Genomic DNA, 23,778 nt, shown 5'->3' with positions numbered 1-23,778 from the left:
AGATAGATAGATAGATAGATAGAGCAAAATAAATTATATTCAAATTAAATATAGCAAAATCACAAAATCATCAACAGGAGTAACCGTACTATTGACTGTGCACCTATACTTCCAGCTCTTGAATAATGGAGGCAGGGGGAGCTTGAGTTCAAGGCTAGCCTTGGCTCCATGCTGAGCTTGAGCTAGTCTGAAATACAAGATGCCCTTTCTCAAAAAGACAAAAAACAAACAACACACACACACACACACACACACACACCCTTATGGGAAATCACCTTTCTTGGCTTATGCTAAGGTTTCACATAGGAACATGTTCCAGAATTCAAATTGTGTCTTTAATGCTAACCTGCCTTCTAATTATGAGCCCATTTGTCTTCAGCAGCGCAGTACATGAACACAAGCTACCTCCATACATTCAGGTGCCTGTCCACTGCTATTCCTATTTGTCCACTGCTCATCTTCCCAAATAAAATGCAGATGCCCATCAGTGCACTCACACATGCCCATGCATGACTGAGTAGAGGGATGGACATTCTTCAGAGGCAAAGATGTTACCAGTTTTGTTCTCAGTACACGTTTCTACACAGAACACACCTAGCAAAAAGAAGCTGCTAATTAATTACTGGGAGGTATACACTGCTTGGGATCGGATGAGGCAAAAAACTCCATAGGATCCCAGGGTGATTGTTGTTTTCTACACCATTTCATTGGCTAGCCTTATTTCTTTGCAAGAAACCACCAAATAAATGTAGCATGTGAGGTAAGAGAAATCACTTTTGAAAAATGGTTTTTCTTATTTTTCCTAGTGCTATAGTTTAGACCTAAACTGTCCCTAGAGCCAAAAGGATGCCTTCGTTGATAAAAAATGCTTGACCGATAAGTATAAGGACCTGTGGGCAAGCACCCATGTTAAGAGGAACACTGGCTGATAATCTCAGCACTAAGGAAAGAGAAAAAGGAAACTCCCTGGGCTCAATGGTCATCCAGTTTAGCCAATCCATAAGCTCCAGGTTCAGTTAAAGGCCCCATCTTAGTAATAAGATCAGTAGAAGAAAGCACACATGAACACGCACATACACATATATATCAATAGATGTGTGTGTGAGTGTGTGTGTGTGTGTGTGTGTGTGTGTGTGTGTGTGTGTGTGTGCAGTCTCTAAGCAACACCGTTTCTAAAGATTGATTCTAGATTGGCACTAGTATAAAATGGTAAAGCTTTAACACTTAGGGGATCTCTTAGCGGGAGATCTGTAGGCCATTGGGAATATGGGCTTGAAGGAGTAATTGGGTCCTGTTTCTTCCTCTTCTCGTCTCCTACTCTGAGTCCATAAGATGAGCAGTTATGTTCCACTGCATCTCCCCTGCCCCATGATGTGCAACTGACACACTCAAAGCCTCAGGGTAAACAAAGGCCTTGAGACAGGATGTCAAAATGAACTTGTCTTCATAAGTTGATTATTTCAGGAATTTTGATAGTGACAGAAAGCTAACACACAATGATATATATATATATATATATATATATATATGTATGTATGTGTCTGTGTGTGTATATGTATGTATGTGTGTATATATGTGTGTAAGGATATTGGATATCCTTTTCCATTACTCTGAGGCAATCAATATCAACCTTATTGTTTTAGCCACTTGCAAGTAAACAGTTTAGTGTTATTAAAGACACCTACACTGTTGTGCCACAGTAGCCAATATCTGCCTCTTGAATGCACTTTCATGTTTTAAAATGTCTTCCATTAGCTAAAGGGGTTTGCAACCCGCATAAGAACAACAGTATCAACCAAACAGATCCCCCAGAGATCTCAGGGACTAAACCACCACCCCAAGAGTACACAGGGATGGACCTATGACTCCAGATGCATATGTAGCAGAGATACCTTTTCAGGCATCAATGGGAGGAGAGGCCCTTGGTCCTGTCAAGGTTCGATGGCCCAGGGTAGGGGAGCACCTACCTCATAAAAGCAGGGGGAGATAGCAGGTTTCTGGAGGGGAAACCAGGAAAGGGGATAATCTTTGAAATGTAAATAAAAGAGCAATTTTAAAAATTGTCTTTCATTATATATTCTTAAATTCAGTATATTGAAAATAGTCTAAATAAACTAGACCAATAATGACTTTATCCACTGTGACCATCAAGCCCTTGCTAAATATTGCTCCAAGCCATGTTATTACATGGGGGCAATGCAGTTACAGACTCTAGAGTAGCTTACCCTGACTACAAGAAGTCAGAGCCATGAGTATTACAGTCATGTATAAGACAGTGGTAGAGCATAAGCCTTTTTAACCAGTTCAGTGAAGCTCTCCCACAAAAAAAAAATCAAGAATCACTCTATTCCATTTGAGGAAAATATTCCTTACAGATGAAAGAAGAAAAACACTGATAAATAGAACCTGAACCCATATTTCATAACATATCTTCACGCAGCTGAAGGCCTTGTGTGGGTTTTCTAAATTCAAACCATTGATCTCCTACTTTCAAATGGCCTGAGGAAATGGAAGCAAACATCCTGACCTGGCAAAATGAAAGATGTGGCAAAAAGAAATAGACAAAAACAACACTACATTTTTCAAAAGTGATTTGTCGCATGCAAAACTTCATTTTCCCCCTTATGGTAAAAATACAATAATTCTACAAGAAAATGTTGCTAAGTCAATGGTGTGAGGTAGAAAAGAATGTAGAGAACCAGGTTTCACCTTCAGCTCCCGTAGAATTACTTACACATTTACAGCCAACTTAAAGTTGTTTCTAAAAAAGATGTCTGTCCCACATTACTGTATGAGAATTGCCCACCTTTTGATTAGATTTCATGTTTATAAAATAATGGCCTAATGAATACATGCACTATCACAAAAGGAAGCTTCGCTTCCCTCCAGAGCAAGGCGCTGCCACCATTTCATTAAATTTCACCTTTCTTAAGCAGCCACGCTTCTTTTCCCCTTGCTATTACGCTGGGACTCTGCTGGATGCGGTTGAGCAATAAATGCTAGATTGGAGTAACAAGGTCATTTGATCTTTTCAAATTAAATCACAGGGAGTTTGCCTCAAGAATTATTAAAAGGCACTTAGGTTTTAACACACCAAGCAATCAGCTCACCAGGGAGAATGTTCCTAAAAGAAGTAACTGTTCAATCTTGGGAGATAGTTCAATAGGTACTTGCTGCCAAGTTCTGGGCCATGAGTTCAATTCCCAGCCCTTACATAGAAAGCTAGGTTGGGTAGTACATGCCTATAATTACAGCACCACATGGATAGAGATTGGGGAATCAGAGATAGGAGCTCACTGGTCAGGTTTCCTAGTGATAGACCCTTAAAAAATTAACCCTGAAAAATTTAAGGTAGATAGCTCTTGGCAAACAATCCTAGGGTTGACTTCTGGCTTTCATGTGCACATATGTGTACCCACACATTTACCTCTTCATACCACTAAGAAGTATCCATCCAAAGCTGAACAGGGACTAGGGAAATGAGTCAGTGGAAGACTGTGTGTTTAATATGTGCAAGGTCCCAAGTTCAACCCCAAGTACCAAAAACTAACAGAAAGGAAAACTAGAATGAGTTAGAGTTGAACACACTGTGTGGAAGAGTTTGGTTGCCCACAAAAGCAAAGCACAGAGAATCCCTGGCTCTAGGAAAGGAGAAAGAGTTAACATAGTCAACCATCCTTCTCAAGAAAGAGAATTTCAATACCAAGCAACTTGTGACTCTGGTGGGATGGAGTATCAACAACCCCAAGGCTTGTCTGCTGTCAATGTTCAAACAGCACAAGCCAGAAAAACAAAACAAAACAAAAATTTTACTACACTTTCTACCTCTTCATCCTCAGTATGGCCACATGTGGGAGTGAGTCCTTCTCCTAATTACTTTGACCTTTCAGCTGTGACTCACCTGAGCGACCATCTGCTGTGGGAAAGGACAGAAACATATCTAAGCTCTATCTCATCCAAGTCTAATGCTTGCCGATCAATTTCAACGTTCAACCACTTCCTTGAGGCTGTGGATTTAGTAAGAAAAAAACGCTTAACATGAGTATTTTTAAGCTAGGCATGGGTGAACAGAGAATTTTAAGAACTGTGCCAAAAGGAAATAGTCAAGTTTATACTAGAGCCTAACACAAAGAATATAGTCAAACCCTTGACTCCTATAGGAAATAAATTTCAAGTCTCTTTGGTGGGTCTGTTGTTGTTGTTGTTTTGTTTTGTTTTGTTTTGTTTGTAGTGTTACGGGTCATGTAGGTAGAATTGGGAAACAGTAAGTTCTTTTAATTCAACTCCAATAGAGATGTATTCTAGTGGACTTACAGCTTCTTATCTTTCCTCTAACTTAGCTCTTATGAGTGCCAATATTGATATTCTCTCCTTTCTATAATTTCCCAGTGGTTAATCCTTAAAAATACAAAATCTAACATCTATCATCACTGGGGTGTAAATTCCTTGCACATTAGGGAAATTCAAACCAGACTTAGTCAGCCACGGTGACACTGAAGGCACACGGTTGACTTTTGGAGTCTTAGAAAATGAAGTTGGGAGTAAATAGATCCCAGAGATCTAGGCACAAAAAAAGGTAAAGCCCCAAAACCTAGACCAGTCACCCCAGAAAGGTACTCAAAACCCAGAGAAGTCATATAGTTTTAAACCCTCTAGGAACACAGAAGTCTGTAAATTGTACATCCACTTGTCAAAAAAGATATTTCAATCCAAAAGAAAACATTTGTTTTGTTACAGGAATATTTGCTTTATATAGGCAGCTGTCAGTTTTATTTAAGTGGACGATATCTTTATATTATAATTTGACTCATCAAAGATTTTACACATTTATTAATTTCTCATTACATTTTTTTATTTATTGACGTGTGTGTATGTGTGTGCATGTGTGTGTGTGTGTGTGTGTATGTATGTATGTGTGTTTGCATCAGCATACATGTGTGCATAGACATACCATAGCATAAATGTGGAGGTCAGAGGACAACGTGCAGGATCGGTTCTCTCCTTCTACCATGGGCATGAAAGAGATCAAGCTTGTCAATGAGCATCTTCACCTGCTGAGTCAGCTCACTAACTGCTATATACACAGTTTTTAGAAGCAAGTTAGCAGCTTAAATAAATTAAATTGATTGCCAAAAAGAATAGAATCTTTCAATTGAAAGAAGAATTTCAACTAAAAATTGTCAAAGCACAAAAATGACAACATCTAATATGAAGGTCTTAAGGGACATTATTTTGATATTCTAGAATCAGGTCAGTGATTCATTTGATAAATGGAACATGGCACAATGAACCAAGAAGAAGAGGTGGGTTTGTGGATAGACACAGGCTGAAGAAAGCATGGAATACGAAATGGTTTGTTCATTTAAAGGTTAGTCAAGGGGACAGAAAAATACCTGATTGGTTAGCATTAGATGATTTCAGTTTCACTTATTATAAGAATGAAATGATGTAACTACTTACAGCAACAGTGTTTTAAGAGAAGGTTTTATGGAGGCCAGGCTGACCTCAACCTCCTAATTCAGGATGACCCAGAGTAATTGATCCTCCTGTCCCCACTACTCTAAGGTTGTGATTTAAGGGGTATATCACCACACCCAGTTTATACTGTGCTGGGGAATGAACCTAGAGCTCCATGGGCACTAGGCAGAAATTCTACTAAATAAGCTGCAATCCTGCTTAGGGAGTAAGCATTCTAGCAGAGGGTTGTTAGTGGCACATCAATGGAAAGGAGCTCATTTGCATATTATTCTTTCTCTCCTCATTTCTCAGAATTCCAGATAACATCTTGGTTTTGCTTTGTTTTTCATAGTGAGTGACTCCATCTTGATTTTTGAGTCTTTATCTGCTGGCATCTATTGAGGGAACATGGTCTTAAAAAATTGGCTTTCTGTAATATTTATTTAAAAAATGAACCATCCAGCAACAAACAAATCTTCCATAAAGGAAACAAGAAGGCAGTAAAAGACTGTCCTTAGACTTTACATTACACTTGACATAGTTGTAGAATGTACATCTGGTCAACCCATGCTGCCCTGGAAGGCAAACTCCATCTAGGGCTACATTGATAATAACATGGGAAGTTTTTGGAAAAAAATAAACCTAGAAGCTGAGATGCTCCTTTAGGGTGAAAAACGGGCAAGGGATTTGAACAGAGACAACAGGATGCAGGTGATTAAGGAAAGCAACATAAAATGCATATACTGCAGAGAAAGGATGGCAGAAAGCTGTGCCAGGGGATTTCAAGTTTAATAGAGAGAGCCAAGTTCAGTAGAAATTACATAAGGGGCTACCAAAGGTTAATCTACAGCATGTCAGCCATGGGTTAGAAATCCCAAGGTATCATTTAGTTCATTTTAAGTTTTGGGAAGCTTAAAATAGATAATACTATCTATTCTCTCAGAGATTTTAGAAATATGATAATAAAGTCCTAATGCCAAGTTTCTAGTGACTGTTTTTCCACCTTAAATTAATGTCCACCTGAACCTAATAAGAAAAAATATTTGCTGGTGTAATAAAGTTGAGATTATAACACAATGGATTGGGATGAAATTTAAATCAAATAAGCTTAGTGTTCTATGCTCTCCTTTCTGGCTTATTCATAGGCCTGTGCTTGGCTAATTTTTATACAGCCTAGAGAACTGGGCTTAATACTGTCTAGGTAACTGTGTTGCCCACAGTGGGCTGGCACTCCTACCTCAATGAACAGTTAAGATAATCCCCCCCACACACACATGCTCTCTTTGGCTAATCTTATCTGGGTACTCCCTCAAATGAAACTCTCTTCTCCAGTAGCCCTAGGATGTGTCAAATTGATAGCTAAAGCTAATTAGGAGAGGTGGTATCTTTGTAACAGGCAAATTTGGTTACAGGAACTTAGATACAAGGGATACATGCATCATTGTGTCATGGTTGTAGTTAGTCAGACATGGAGCCATCAGAAACAGCCGGACCTGTTGATCCCTGATTTCAGATCATCAACATCTCAACTGTGAGAGCCTATATCTGTGTTATAAAGTAACCTGATTGTGATACTTGTTATAGAAACACAGCAAAGTATTACAAGGAGTTAGGAATGAGCCCAGGGCATGGCACACAGTAAGCAAATATCCTAGTAATGAATTGCACTTCCAACCAAGTATAGCACCTGGAACAGTGGTTCCCAGAAATCATTTTAGCAGCAATGTGTAGGGTGAGTCGAAAAGAGAAGGATGAGGAAAAAATCTATACCATTTATTACAGCTTTATGTCATAGAGATATTGGGATTTAGAGCAAAGCTAGTGGAATGGAGAAGTAACATATATTCAGTGTTTCAGTGCTACATGGGGACAAAGAAGTAGACTAAGTTGGATGAGCATGAAGAGCGGAGGCCTCACAAAAACAGAGAACACCAGAAGGGCTAATAGGAGGAATAAGTGTTTGCCTTCAGATATGTTGGTGAAAGTGTGAGCTGTTGCCCTGTAGGCAGTGGAAAGTAGAAGATGAACACTTTGTGCTTTAGGACTTGAGAGAGAACCTAGGACTCACAGGGCTGAAGCTATGGAGGAAGGTGTACGGGGACCTACTGTCCATGCAGGAGCATGTTTGTGTGTGTGTGTGTGTGTGTGTGTGTGTGTGTGTGTGTGTGTGTGTGTGTGTGTGAGAGAGAGAGAGAGAGAGAGAGAGAGAGATGTTTATATATATATATATATATATATATACATATATATCTTTGAATCGATCTTATTTTCTCAAATAACTACATCTGTAGACCAGTGACCAAATGTTTTGCTTTATCTTCAAAGGTTTTAGTCCATAAGAAAAAAGGAAGTAACAAAGGTCTTCAACTCAAAAGGTCAACTATGAAAAACCACTTGAATGTACTTCTGCAAAAGGCTGCCATTTAATAAATGGAGTGGAAAAAGCAGAAACACATGCATAAAAACAATGTAGGAGTCATACCTCACACCAGATCCAGGACAAGTTCTGGTAGGGCAAGTTATGAATGCAAAAAAGAGTCTATGAAAGCAGCAGGTAAGGTCATTCTTTTGTTGGTTAAACTCTTATGAGCTATCTTCTAGGTAGACCCATGAGACTGTTACTGTTCTGAATCAGCTTCAGAGTCAGAAGTGAACCAAGGGAGTTGTAAATGCAGGGGAAAATATCTGCAGCAGTAAACAATCAGTTAATCCTATGCTAAAGGAGACAAACATCTCTTTGTTCCTTTGGCCAAAAGACAAGTTTATGTTATGTAGCCAAGACTGCCCTTGAACTCACAGAAAGCCTCCTGTGTCGGTCTCTTGAGTGTTGAGATTACACACATGTTGTCCCTGTGCCTATTCTACCCACCTTTTGTTGCTGCTGTTATAGTTGTTGTTGCTGTTCTTGTTGTTGTTATTGTTGTTGTTGTTGTTGTTGTTGTTGAGATAGGCTCTTACTCTGTATTCTCCTTATCCCAGGCTGGACTTGAACTTCCTAAGTACCCTAAGTTGGCCATCCTTCTACCCCAACCTCCTGGACGCTAGAATTATGGGTGTGAGCTATCCCATCCAACTTCCATTTTCTTCATGCCAATACTTTTTTCTATATTTTAGTTTATTTTATTTACTTAAAAATAAAAACAGGGTGGAGGATAACTCTCTGTAATAGGTCACTTTTCCAACTTGTGTAAAGCCCCAGGTTCAATGCCCACCCAGCAACAACAAAAATAAACAAATAATACAAAACAATATTCTTTCTATTACTATGCTTTATATTAATTTCCTAGGCTGCTACATAAAAAACCAAAAACTGCGGATTTTAAAACAGAAGCGTGTTGTCTCAGGTCTAGAGGCAAGGTTTCCCAGTTAGCTTTATCAATGTGACACAGTCTGGAATTTTCTGAGAACGTCTCAATTAAGGAATTGCCTAGATCAGGATGATATGTGGACATATGTGTGAGGGGTTGTCTCGATTGCTAATTGATGTAAAAGGGCCCAGCTGACTGTGGTAGGGAACCATTCCTAGGCAGGTGGTCCCTGGCTGTATAAAGGAAGGAAGGAAGGAAGGAAGGAAGGAAGGAAGGAAGGAAGGAAGGAAGGAAGGAAGGATGGAAGGAAGGAAGGAAGGGGCTAAGAATGAAAAAGAGATCAAGCCAGTGAGCAGAATTCCTCCACAATTTCTTCCTCCAAGTTCCTGCCCTGACTTCCCTCAATGATGGTCTGACCTGGAAGTTTATGCCTTATAAATCTTTTCCTCCTCTAAGCTGCTGTCATAGGAACAGAATAAACCTAGGACACTAGAATTTCAAGATCAAAATGTTAGCAGAGCCACACTTTCTTGAACTTTCAGGTTAGAGTTCATTCTTGTCGCTTCTAGCTTCCAGGATCTGTTGGTGAACTTTGGTGATCTCTGGCTTATAGTGAACACATGTCAGCTGTCCAGTTCACATTATCCAATCAAGAAGGAAGTTGGAGGTGATGGCTACCTTACTATTCTCTCCCTGTGTCTGTTGATATCATCTACACACACACACTCACTCACGCACACACGCACACAAATGTACACACATCCAAGTCAATGCCCAATGGCCCTTTTACAAGGGTGCTAGTCATCTTCTACAGAATTACATATGAATTCATTAGATCTCAACTTCTTCCTCTAGGTAAGATCACAGCCTGAGATATGAAGCACTAGGCCTTCAATATGTGCTTTTGAGAAAATATAGTTCCATCCAATTTAATTGTAACATTTATTTCAGCACTTAAATGGTTACATCGTTCCCATACTCTTTGGAAATGGCAATGCTATAACCAACAGTCCCTGAAGTGTGGCCGGGGACACCCAGAACTCTCAGCTGTGTTACACAGATATTCAAATCTATGGCTTCCCAGTCTCTTTGACACTGGAGTATGTGGCAAAGGCTCCATATGGGAACACTCTGCACATGAGAAAGGCACTTTCAAAGGCTTCCTGACATATCTATGTCAGTGTGAGAGTTGTATGTGAAAGATAGATCAGGCAAGTAGCTGATTTCCTTGAGTTTCACCTGGAATTTCACAGGAGCAGTAGGGAGCTGGGATGAGTTGATCAGGATTATAGCTGTGTACCACAGCCAAGAGCACTATACTAACAGTGAGGAGATACTAGCTTAGCCCTAGGGATCTCCATATAAAACAGTTCCAAATTCTAAGCAAGTCTTGCCCTTAATCATGGCATTTGTCATCCCTCCAGTTTGACACCCTACTTTCATGCCACATTCTGTTTCCTCACCAATGCCATTTGCTAATGTGGTAGGATCCTGCAACAGCCCAAGGGTAGGGTCTGCTGGTTTGATTATAACTGAGAATTGGATACCAAGGCCTATTGCCAAGTCCCTGGAATGCACAGGAACCTCCAGGAATAGAAAGTGCCACTCACTCCGGATCTCAGGACAGTGGTGCTAAGCTTTCTCCCTTCCTTCTTGTCCTTACCCACCTTCATTTCTAGTACACCTCCTCTATGTGTATTTCTAGTACACCTCCTCTATGTGTATTTCTAGTACACCTCCTCTATGTGTATTTCTAGTACACCTCCTCTATGTGTATTTCTAGTACACCTCCTCTATGTGTATTTCTAGTACACCTCCTCTATGTGTATTTCTAGTACACCTCCTCTATGTGTAGACAACTGACATCTGTCAGGGTTCTGGGAGCTCATGTCTGTACACTCCTCAAATGCCTCTAAACCTTTCTTTTTTTTTCTTTTCTTTTCTTTTTTTTCGGAGCTGGGGATCGAACCCAGGGCCTTGCGCTTGCTAGGCAAGTGCTCTACCGCTGAGCTAAATCCCCAACCCCGCCTCTAAACCTTTCAACAAGGATGGAAACTGGGCCTCACTGTGGTCCAGTTAGATGCCATGTAGATGTTACAACATGAGGTAGACTGTGAAGGGAGGTATAAAGAGGATCATCCCAGCCCCAGAGAGTGGTCCTAGTTAATGGGAAAACTGAGTGCTTGATAGGGCTCAGATTTCTTAAAATTAGAAGGTTCCAAAGTCACCCTTCATCTGTCCATTTATTCATGTGTTTCCAGACTTCTGTTCACTGCTGATGTGAACGACAAGGGTGAGTATTAGGGTTAGGGATGCTGATCATTAGGTTCCTGAAGATACTTGAGAACAAGAAGTCCTAAGCTATGGGATGGTCTAGACAACCATGTTCTCTTGGAGATGACCCCAAACCTGAGGAACAGTACATGAGGCTTAAAGCAAACATACTAATAAAAGAGATCCATCCATTCCTTGTGAGTCCAAAGGTGTACAATAAGGGAACCAAAGCAAAATTATGTGGAGTGAGGACTCTCAAAAAGAGGGAACTCATACCTATTTGCACAGGGAGAGCCCAGGGGGAAAGTCTGGAGTTTGCTATTTCACGAAAGGAATTAAAGTAGCAAGTCTTCATGAACTCAAACTCCAAGCCATTTTTTTCTTCCTTCCCCTTTCTGGGCCAGGTCTTCAGACTACCTCCTAAGTCTATGATTAATAACTAGCACCATCAGACTTCCAGAACCAGTCATTAGGAACGCACATATCTATCCAAATCATCATTTGACATAGGAAACCAGAGAAAAATCTTTAACTAAACTGGTTTTGATGCATATGTTTTAATAAAATTTGGGAAGTGTTTAATTTACAAGTCATCATGCCACGGCTATGGCACACACACAACTTCACAACATCTTTAGTTATGAAATCAAGGCATTTTAACATTTTTGTACAGATTGGAAAGTGTATTCCCAAGGCCCCAACTCTAGCTGAGGTCCTATTGACAGTTGATAGCTGCCACAAAGGGAAGAGTCCTTTTTCTTAAAGGAATGTGGTCACTGGTCAGTTCCATGTGCCTCAATGAGGAAAACCCTATAACCAGTTGCATATGGACTACATTAGTTGAGCTCAGTGGCTTAAAATAATTGATCAATTTACTATAAAAGGTGATCATGAAATTGGGAGGGAGATGTGGGGGCAGGGTTCTGGGGAGAGTTTGAGGGTTAGTGAGCGGTGAATATATTCCAGATAACATAGGCATGTATGAAGACATGTAGTCTAACCTCCCTCTATAGTTAGACTAGAAAATAGCTATGAGGTACTAAGGAATTACAGTGTAGACAATGAAGAACAAGCCTCTACAGATAAACATTAAGATTCAAAATCACCCTGAGTTTTTAAGTCTTCCTCAAACGCTGGGTGCTTAGTTTCTCACCAGCGGCTCCGAGCCCTGGATCTTCAGGTACGAGTGTATAACTTACTTAATTACAGAAACCAGGAAAGCAAGAAGGGATAATAGAGTCAAGGGGAGTTATAGAGAGGGAGATAGAAAGTGCACATGATTTGAGGGGGAAAATGGGAAAAGGAGCTTCAGTGGAAGAGTTAGAGGTCGATACAGAAGGAAGCAGAAGAGGCTGAAACAAAAGTAAGGATGTCTGAAAAAAATCTAAAAGGGATATATTACTTATTTACCTAATATTGAGTAAAATAAAAATAAGTCTGTGTGTACGTATATGCTTTAAATGAAAATTTCCTATATGGACTCACAAAACTAATAGTCTATATAACAAAAATTGGAATACCAGGCATGAGAAAGCTCCTTTAGAGCTTTCAGGGTCAGGGGAGTCTGAGAGACTCAGAAAACATTATAGGCTATTGCCATTGCCCTGGTCGCCTCTCAGAAATTGAAAGTAAGTACCTATTGCTGAAGACGCCATGTGCTTCAGTCACGGGACCCAAAGGATCCAAGGTCGATCTGACCTGGAAACCTCCTCCCTGAAGAAAAGCTTTCATGAAAACAGAAGCACCATACAAGCTTCCAAAAGAAGGAGGTCCCCAGTAGTCCTAATGAGCTATGATACCTATGAACCTCAACAATGACCTGCATAGCACAAAAACCTGAAGTGTCCACTAATGGCCATGCATATGTTGGAGGTAACCAATAGCTCTCTACTTGGATTTAAGATACCCTCAGCAAGAAAGAGATTGTGCCCGGTATTAAAAATCTAGCCAATTGGAGGATATCTCACTATCACCACTTTTCTAGTCTGGCATAATTCCTTAACTTCTTTCTAAATATTTGTCTTTCTATTCACAGAGAATTGTAGCCCTCTCACACCTCTTCAAAAAGATTTCTCTTTGTAACAGATGGAGAGCATTACATAAAAATACAACCCACCAAAATTCAAAGAACAAGTGACTGTGTGGTGACCAGTCCCAACTGATGTTTCCACAGCATAGGGGTCTGGGAAAATTGCACACATGCAGATGGAAAGAGGAACCACAAGTCTTCTGTGAGGTTGTGTCTTCTAGAGATGACAGGGAAGCTGTACCCATGAAGTCTCAACAACATGGCTGCCTAAACACCGAACAACAACAACAAGAAACCAATAGACATGCTAACATGGAAGAGGGACATGTTACTCGCAGGGTGTCCACCCTAGAATAAGAACTATAAGCAACTAAGGAATGCTGAGAGCCAAAAAATAGTCTTCTCTGGATATTGTTCCCCAGTTTTTTATCCAAAACCAAGTGGTCAGCCCTGAAGTCATATATCTATAAGTAATATTATAGAGATTGAGAAGGTTTTGTTTATATTTAGGTATAAGTAGATAGGAAGGTAGAAAATAGATGTGTAGATGATGATGATGATGATGATAGATAGATAGATAGATAGATAGATAGATAGATAGATAGATAGATAATAGATAATCAGGATAATAAATTGATTGAAGAGCAATTAAAGAGCAAAAAGGCTATAAGTTTGGAATGAGAGAGGCGGGAAGGAGGAAAGGATAGAGAAAATAATATAATCATATTTAAATGTCAAAACAATAAAAGGTAGGAGTCATTGCTTTTTTCACAGCTGCTCTTTAAACATGCCCAAGGGGAACATTAACCCTTTACAGTCGTCTTTTCCAAGTATTTTGTGTGTTAGAATTGCCAACCATTCATGCATCTCATTTCCACATCCTCCCCTCTTAATCCCACATATCAAGATGGGGCCAGAGGGTAAGACAAAGGAAAGTCCACTTTTACTCATCCAAGCTTAAGAATTCTAATAATTCTTTTCTATTGGAAAAGAATTAAATAACCCAAAATATTGGTGATATTTATTAAAAATCTACCATTCAAACTGAAGTCCGTTCACACTGCTACAGTGATAGTCATTCTTTTGCCTTCTGACTTCTTTATTGAAGTGTTTTCTTTACCTCCTGTTGTGTACATGTTTTAATTATTTCTTTGGAGAGTACAGTGCAGTTACATCATTTCCCCCAACCTCTGTTTCTGCCCTCCAAGTCCTCCCTAAATCCCACTTTGGCCTCTCTCAAATCCAAATCACATTACTGGTTCCATTGCTGTTGTTCTACCTAGCCATGTTTCTCTTTCCCTTTCTGAAATTGCCATTATTATTCCTAAATTATCATAAATGTGGCATTGCCTATACCAGCTCGTCAGTGTGAACTATCTTTCTAAATGACGGAGGTATTTGGGTATATAAAGTCTTTTGAAAGTAAAATTTTCATTGCAAACTTCCACAGTCATCTTTACAGTTCATCCTAAGGGCATTAGGTCTGCTCTTTTTTTTTTTTTCATCCTTTTTTAAATCAATGGCTATTTTCATTCCATTTCCTCTAGACAAGTAGGCTTTGCACTTACAATAGCTGCATTTTAATGGTACACACACACACACACACACAGAGAGAGAGAGAGAGAGAGAGAGAGAGACAGACAGACAGACAGACAGACAGACAGATAGACAGACAGACAGACAAAGGCAGAAATAGACAAAGAGAAAAATAGACAGACGGAGAAATGGAGAAACAGAAAGCCTTGTGTCTCTTCATGACAGTGACACATCAGAGGAATGCATGCCTGTGTGGATCTATTATTCTCTACAAACTAACCCATATTAAACACAGACCCACCAACAATGACACCTGCCCTTGCTCTAACCTATAGAACATGCAGGCGTAACTCTATTGACAAGGCCTGTTGTTATGCAAAATGTTGTTACAGGGCACATGACTGTACATAATTGCATTATGCTTCTATAATTCCTTTTTCTAAGGGACCAATCCACAAAATATAGTTTAGCCCAAAGATATTGGGCCCTCTTGATTAGCATAAAGAAATTTGAGAGTAGTTTTGTTACATATGTTATCATCACACATGTCTAATGCCGAGTTTAACAACGAATTAGCTAACATGAACATGGCATCTTTTTAGCCTTGACTTCTATTTTAATCCTAAATTGAGGCTATTTTCATGAATCTTCCATCAATGAGTAATATAGTTGAACTCATTCAGGCAGAAGCAGAAAGATAAGTTCAAGGCCTGCCTGGACTACCCAGCAAGCACCCTGACATAAAACAACAATAGGAACAACAAAGTATCAATCATAAAATGTTAAGGTGTAACTCTAAAAATAAAGATAAAAATAAAAAAAATATGCTTGGGTTCAACATATACCCACAGTTCGGCTCTGGAACAAGAATTTTCAGGATCTCATAAGGGATATGCTTACAGAATAATAAAAACTTAATAGCAGCCCAGATCTGGTTCTCATGGGTACGGCCATTAAATCTCTTGTGGTTTCTCTTTTTCTTTTCTTTTCTTTTTTTCTCAAAGTATAAAAACAGACACAAACTTCAAGGAAAAACATATATCCTCATGTAATTCCAATCCTGAGGTATCTGTATCTGCCTCACAAAACAATGCTAAAATATCTAGGTGCTCATTAAAACTTTTAGTTCTTCAAGCAGTATTATAGAGCAATAGTGATAAAAACTCTCTGTACAGAGACAGACAGATAGACCAATGGAATAGAATTGAAGACCCAGAAATGAACCCACACACCTATGGTCACTTGATTTTTGACAAAGGAGCCAAAACCATCCAATGGAAAAAAGATAGCATTTTCAGCAAATGGTGCTGGTTCAACTGGAGGTCAACATGTAGAAGAATGCAGATCGATCCATGCTTATCACCCTGTACAAAGCTTAAGTCCAAGTGGATCAAGGACCTCCACATCAAACCAGACACACTCAAACTAATAGAAGAAAAACTAGGGAAGCATCTGGAACACATGGGCACTGGAAAAAATTTCCTGAACAAAACACCAATGGCTTATGCTCTAAGATCAAGAATCAACAAATGGGATCTCATAAAACTGCAAAGCTTCTGTAAGGCAAAGGACACTGTGGTTAGGACAAAACGGCAACCAACAGATTGGGAAAAGATCTTTACCAATCCTACAACAGATAGAGGCCTTATATCCAAAAATATACAAAAAGAACTCAAGAAGTTAGACCAGGAAACAAATAACCCTATTAAAAAATGGGGTTCAGAGCTAAACAAAGAATTCATAGCTGAGGAATGCCGAATGGCTGAGAAACACCTAAAGAAATGTTCAACATCTTTAGTCATAAGGGAAATGCAAATCAAAACAACCCTGAGATTTCACCTCACACCAGTGAGAATGGCTAAGATCAAAAACTCAGGTGACAGCAGATGCTGGTGAGGATGCGGAGAAAGAGGAACACTCCTCCATTGTTGGTGGGATTGCAGACTGGTACAACCATTCTGGAAATCAGTCTGGAGGTTCCTCAGAAAATTGGACATTGAACTGCCTGAGAATCCAGCTATACCTCTCTTGGGCATATACCCAAAAGATGCCCCAACATATAAAAAAGACACGTGCTCCACTATGTTCATCGCAGCCTTATTTATAATAGCCAGAAGCTGGAAAGAACCCAGATGCCCTTCAACAGAGGAATGGATACAGAAAATGTGGTACATCTACACAATGGAATATTACTCAGCTATCAAAAACAATGAGTTTATGAAATTCGTAGGCAAATGGTTGGAACTGGAAAATATCATCCTGAGTGAGCTAACCCAATCACAGAAAGACATACATGGTATGCACTCATGGATAAGTAGCTAGTAGCCCAAATGCTTGAATTACCCTAGATGCCTAGAACAAATGAAACTCAAGACGGATGACCAAAATGTGAATGCTTCACTCCTTCTTTAAAAGGGGAACAAGAATACCCTTGGCAGGGAATAGAGAGGCAAAGATTAAAACAGACACAGAAGGAACACCCATTCAGAGCCTGCCCCACATGTGGCCCATGCATATACAGCCATCCAATTAGACAAGATGGATGAAGCAAAGAAGTGCAGACTGACAGGAGCCGGACGTAGATTGATCCTGAGAGACACAGCCAGAGTACAGCAAATACAGAGGCGAATGTCAACAGCAAACCACTGAACTGAAAATAGGACCCCCGTTGAAGGAATCAGAGAAAGAACTGGAAGAGCTTGAAGGGGCTCGAGACCCCATATGTACAACAATGCCAAGCAACCAGAGCTTCCAGGGAGTAAGCCACTACCTAAAGACTATACATGGACTGACCCTGGACTCTGACCTCATAGGTAGCAATGAATATCCTAGTAAGAGCACCAGTGGAAGGGGAAGCCCTGGGTCCTGCTAAGACTGAACCCCCAGTGAACTAAACTGTGGGGGGGAGGGCGGCAATGGGGGGAGGGTTGGGAGGGGAACACCCATAAGAAAGGGGAGGGGGAGGGGGATGTTTGCCCGGAAACCGGGAAAGGGAATAACACTCGAAATGTATATAAGAAATACTCAAGTTAATAAAAAAAAAAAAAAACTTTTAGTTCTTCAGATGGCCAAGAATTTTTGTCCAACAGAACGATTCTCAAAACTTAAATTTGTTCTACCTACCCTACTTACCCAACCACCTAGACGGATGCCCTGTAGTCAGTTTGGTTCATTGGATTGCTGCCTTCTTACTCAAAGGACAGCATATTTATATGTGGGTTTATGCAAATGCATTAAGATTCCCCAAGGGGAGATCTCCATCAACTCAGACTCTGTCAGTGACTCTGGAAATCAAGGCCCAAAATGCCACATGCATTTTAGTTTTATAAAAATGGATAAAATATCCCACGTGTCACAGAAAATAACTTCAGATCTATTGAAGCCCAAGGAGAAAAAGCTCTATATTTGCATCCCCCATTGATTTAATCTGTAAGCCAGAAAACAAGAGTCCACCCTTCTGTTGCTTCAGCACAGACTTCCGCATATGAAATCCATTAGTTGAGGCATGGGACAGTCTTGTTTCCATCATAACTGGAGTCCTTTTCCTTAAACAAGAACACTCAAGAGCCATAAAGGCAGCACTTGAGAGACCAATAAGAGGGGTAGAGCATCGCTTCAGCTTCTGGAACCTTCTAAATGCTCCCCAGAACGTTGTTGGCATTGGTTTGACCACTGTGTCTTGTTTCTCTGGACATCCCATGCAAGAAACAAGTTGAATAAATAATTGGCATTCTACAAATAAACTATCGGCCTTTAGTATACGCCAATATTTGGTGAAGGTTACGTATAGACAAACTGCCTCTCAATAAAGGTGTTTTGAATGATAGCATTAGAAATAAAAACAATTCCACAGATCCCCAAGCATTAAGTATTTTTAATATGTGATATCTGCATGACAGGACATATATGGGTGTGGTATGTAGTGTTCATCCAAGTCTTTTGAGCAAAGAAGACTGGCCAAAACAAGTATGCCTAAGGTTTTAGTCTGCTGGGTGTTTACTTTTAAATTTTAAAGGCTGTTTCCTAGGTATCAAAAGAAATACAGTAGGTTAATATTGACAATTGACAAATTCTAATACAGTCTTCTCTCTAATCACATAGCACACTTCCATTTCCCCTCCACCTTAGCACAGCCAATTGTTGAAAAGTTATTCACTCTTTCCATGGAAGTGGAGTTTAGCATTCTTACCTGGCACTCTCTTTGCCCAGTTGATCATATGAACCAGCTCCCTATCTGCCAGGTTGGTCAATAAGCCCATCATCGAGGCTTCACTGAAGGGTCTAGAAGGATCATATTCAGAATAGATCAAAGGTGGTTCAGCATCCAACAAGGCACTGACCATCTGGTCAGCTGTCAAGGACAGGGCGGGGCTATTCTTCTTAGTGTGCTTGATCACAAGAGGACTTGGCCAAAGGTTGGCAGCTCTCATGTCTCCTGAAGTGCCCATTTCATTTCGGCCTTCCAAGTCATCTCTCTGACGCTTGTGCTTCAACATTCTCCCTCCTCGGCGGTCTTTCCGTATCCCTGAAAACACAGAAGGATAAAGAACAAATTTGATTACCTTTTTTGCCTGTCAACCTCAGAACAAGCTCCTGAGAATATAACAATAGAATTTTATGAGTGAGTAGTAGTTGTCTCTAACATACAAGTAATTTTGTGTGCACATGTGTGTCTGTATATATGTATGTATATGAGTATGTGTAAGCGTATATATGTATATATGTATATGTATACATATATGTATGACACATGTGTATTTATCTGTGCATACATGTCTGTGTTTGTGCACATGTGTATGTGTATGCTTTTGTGTGTGTTTATGTATATTTATATATATGTGTATCCGTGTATTATTTTATGTGAACATGTGTGTATATGTGTACATGTGTCTATGTATCTGTGTATGTATTTTATGTGTTTATGTATGTATGTGTGTACATGTATGTATATGTGTACATATATCTCTGTGTGTACATGTGTGCATGTATGTATATGTATATATGTGTATGTATATGTGAATATATGTGTACATGTGTCTCTGTGTACACTTGTGTGCAATAAATGTTATAAAATAATAAAATTATAATAACTAGTTGCTCAAAAATATGGTTTCCTATCAAAGACTGCTTCTGTAATAGATACTTTTTAATAGCAAATCAACAGTATTTTTAAGTAATTAAGTGGAGTACCAGGATGGAATAAGGTCTACCAATGACCCAACAGAAACTCTGATTTAACAATCACTGATAGGCAAGAAAGAGATACAGTCATATAAGTCATATATTAAAGCAACAATAATTCAATTAAAAATGACCAGCCAACCAAAGGAGATACTTCTCAAATGAGGACATAATGGTCAACAAGTATATGAGAAATACTCTGCATTAATAGCCAGACAAATGCAAACAAAAAAGAACAAAAAACAAGAAACATGGATGAGAACATGGAGAAACGTGATGCTAGTATGCTTTTGCCTGGTGGTAAGTTGGTATAGTAGCTACAAAAATAGTAGGTAGCTTTCTTTCGAAAAGTTAAAGTGTAGAGAGATGGCTCACTGAGAGTCAGCAGCCGAGAAGACTTATGGCTCTGCAGAGGACCAGGGTTCAGCTCCCAGACCAACGCTGTGTCTCATAGATGTTTGTAACTCCAGGTCTAGGGCATCCAATGACCTCTTTTGATCTCCATGGGCACCAGGCATGTATGTGATGTATTGACAGATATGTAGGCAAAGCATCTATACACATGAAATAAATATCTTTAAAATAATTTTTAAATTAAATATAGAACTATTATTCCACCCCAGCATCTCAGTCCTGGCCAGATGTCCAAAGAAAGCCAAGACATTTGTTGATGAGACGTTTGTATCACTGTGTCTATTGCAAGCACTCTTCACAGGACCCCCAAAATAGAGGCAATGTAAGAGTCCCTAAACTGTAGAATTAATGTTATACCCCCCAAAATAGAGGCATGTCCACAAACTGATGAATTAATGCAGTACCCTAAGAAATAGAGACAGTATTGTGTCCATAAGCTGAGTAATGAATGCAGTACCCCAAGATACAAAGGCAGTGTAAATGCCCATCAACTGAGGGATGAACAAAGAACATGTGTTACACTATTCAGTCATAAAAAGGAGTGATATTGTATCATTGCAACAAACCAGGTGGGGCTGAAAGACAGTGTGTTAGGTGAATAGCTCCTCGTGAACAATGTAAATAGTCATCCCAGACAATGAGAACAAAATGGCCATTTCAAGAAGCCGAGAGAGCAGGGGCGAAGGAAGCATGGAGTAAGTATAACGAGGTTACATTTTCAGTCACACAGGAGAAGTTAAGTTCCAGTGTTCTGTTACACAGAACCAGAGAATGAAGTCTAACTCTGTGTTATAAAGAAGCTAAAGAGTATTAAAAACCAGTACAGACTCCTAGTGGGCATGCTACAGATGCTGATCTACTTACGATTCAGTATGGTCCTGGACCCTGGGTCAGTTCAGTTAAATTCTCATGGCTGCTGAGCTGTTTTTTTAGGAACTGGTCCAAGTCTGTCAGTGTCTTTAGCTATGAGTTTGCCACAAATACATTTGTTGAAATATGAACATTTTAAATCGTTTTCAAATACTCTTCTTCCAAAGGTTTATCCACCTGTGACTCTCACTAAGTAAATTAAAGACCCCAGGGGAGCAGGTGGACCAATTTTTCTGCTATGTATTCTTTGAGCCTTGGACTCAGAGTCTTACCCAGAAAAAGGCCATTCTGTCCTGACCAAATGTTATCAACAAAAATAACTATTTCAAAGGCCAAAGATGAAGCCAAGCTTCTATATTTCTTGCAAACTGATCTCTCCAAAATTAGACAGTGAGTTAGATATTAACTTTTAGACTTACATGGAAAGGATTATCACTATAGTGAAGCATCGCTACAATTGTTTGGTTTGGTTTTAAGACATGGCCTCCCTATATAGGTCTAGCAGTCCTGAAACTTGCCATGTAGACCAGGATGGCCTTGAACAACAGAGATCTACCTACATCTGCCTCCCAAGTGCCGGATGAAAGGCATGCATCACCATGCTTGGCTAGCTCAAATATTTTTAATACTAAACACATGAAAAATAAACACCATGTATCAGTCGTTTTGTCAGGGGGATATATATTGCCAATTAATATATCTAATTTATACCTGAAAACAATAAAATTATATTTTTTTAAAAATCCAGCTATATATGTGTTTCAGTTTCTTGACAAATTACAAGGAACAATGATGTTTTCATATCTGTCCTGAGTGACAAAACATCGATTATTCCTGCTCAAAAATGAGCATTTACTGCATATCCTGGAATAAGCAGTAATAGTAAACACTAATATTTTGAATTATTAATTTGATGTATATGGGTGGTGTTTTGCCTGGATACCACTGTATGCCTGGAGTCCAGAGAGGCTAGAAGAGGGTGTCAGATCCTCTGGGAGTGGAGTTACAAGTGGTTGTGAGCCACTATGTGGGTGCTGAGAATCAAACCAGAGTCCTCTGGAAGAGCAACCAGTGCTCTTAATGGCTAATCTGTCTCTCCAGCTCCAAGGACTGTAATTTTGATTACTAATGTGCACTGAGCACATGGTGTGCATTTAAAGTACTTTATGTGACTACATGGGAAGATGTTTTACAGTAATCAGATCTTGCAATAATTTTGTGGGATGAATCTTGGAAACTGCCAGGCAGGACTTGTCTGTGATGGTTCTCATCTGGGGCCATGTGCTAAGAGATTGCAGCCCAGAGCCCCTCAGTGACTACTCTGTATTCACATGCTGCGTCTGAGAGGAAGTTGACTTTGTTCTGATTTTCAGATAAGACAATTTTTGAAACTGACTCATTATCATGAGCACAAAGTTAACATGTTTAGGGATGTCTAGAAGTCAAGAGGATAAAGGCAGCAGGACATGACTGGCCACCATGCATCATAGTCACACATTTCAATAATCTCATGGTCAAACATCTCAGCACCTCAATTAAGGGAAATAAATATCCCACATGATTTTGCTCATCAGAGTACATGTAAAGCATCGTACTAGATGATGCATATTTAAGGAAAATAAGCCTGTTGCAATTGGAGTAGCTAGAACATTAAGGAACCATGATTTCATGTCCATGACAGTCAAGTGAAGAACACGAGGAATCAGCCTCCTGCAATGGAACCACAGTGGAAGCAAATGCACTACCCTCAGACACAGGTCCTGCATTAGTTTAAATAGTGACCTAATAGCCCAAGGCTAAGATTGAAGCTGCATGCAGAAACTATAGACAATGCAACAGGAAGAAGCATTCTGTAATAGCAAGACAATACACGTGGTGGCTGTCACTTTAAGAGTCACTGGAGGATTCCAAGAACACTTGTCTAGTGTGTTTCCTGTTGCTGTGACGAACACCAAGAGCAAAAGTGACTTGGAGAGAGAAAGGTTTATCTGGCTTACAGGTTATGTTCATCATTGAATGAAACCACGGAGGGAACTCGAGGCAAAGATGAAGCTGAGACCATAGAGGAAGATGGTTTATTGGATTGCTCTCTCTAGACTGCACAGCTATTTTTCTTATATAGCCCACATCCACATACCTGGGAACTGAATCACCCAGAGTGACCTGGATCCTCCCATATCAATCATTTATCAAGAAAACACCACACAGACATGCACACAGGCCATGCGAGGAAGGCACCTCTTCAGCTAAGGTTCTCTCTTTCCAGGTGTTATCCAAGTAAATAGGATAGAAAACTGACTAGAGATTTTATGTGTACATGTGTCAAATCAGAAAATGTCCTTCCTTGGGGGACTTTACAAGTCCATGTGGTTTCATTCAGTGTTTACAATAATGTGTTGGGCCATCACACCTGCCCGATTCTTACAGTGGGATGACTCAGGTTATTGAGCACAAGCCAAACATGGTCCCAAGACTGAGACGCAGAGCCCTGAGATGCAGCTAGAGGCCTGAGAGAGTTGAGCATTTGTAAAACCACCTAGCAACCACACAGAGTCTGTAAGCACCCATAAATATTCTAACTTATTCCAAAGACACAGTGCTTTACAGATACCAGGATCCCTACAGGCAAACGAAACAGAAAATTATGCACATTCTTTGGCCAACTGTGCACAATAGAATCCCAGAGTGTGGCCCAATGAGAAAAGACTG

At 39.8% G+C, this 23,778-nt stretch overlaps 1 protein-coding gene across 2 annotated transcripts in view; it reads right to left on the bottom strand.

The window, feature by feature from the left end:
* Esr1 (estrogen receptor 1) overlaps positions 1-23,778 on the bottom strand; it is a 245,920-nt gene that overhangs the window by 105,642 nt on the left and 116,500 nt on the right. For both annotated transcript variants that reach the window (XM_032894791.1, XM_032894790.1), the window contains exon 5: positions 18,794-19,129. In XM_032894791.1, coding sequence (XP_032750682.1) covers positions 18,794-19,129 — 336 coding nt within the window. The remainder of the gene's footprint in view (positions 1-18,793; positions 19,130-23,778) is intronic.

Source organism: Rattus rattus, chromosome 2 (genome assembly GCF_011064425.1).
Source record: "Rattus rattus isolate New Zealand chromosome 2, Rrattus_CSIRO_v1, whole genome shotgun sequence".
Lineage (NCBI taxonomy): Eukaryota > Metazoa > Chordata > Mammalia > Rodentia > Muridae > Rattus > Rattus rattus.
This window is presented reverse-complemented; position numbering and strand designations above follow the sequence as displayed.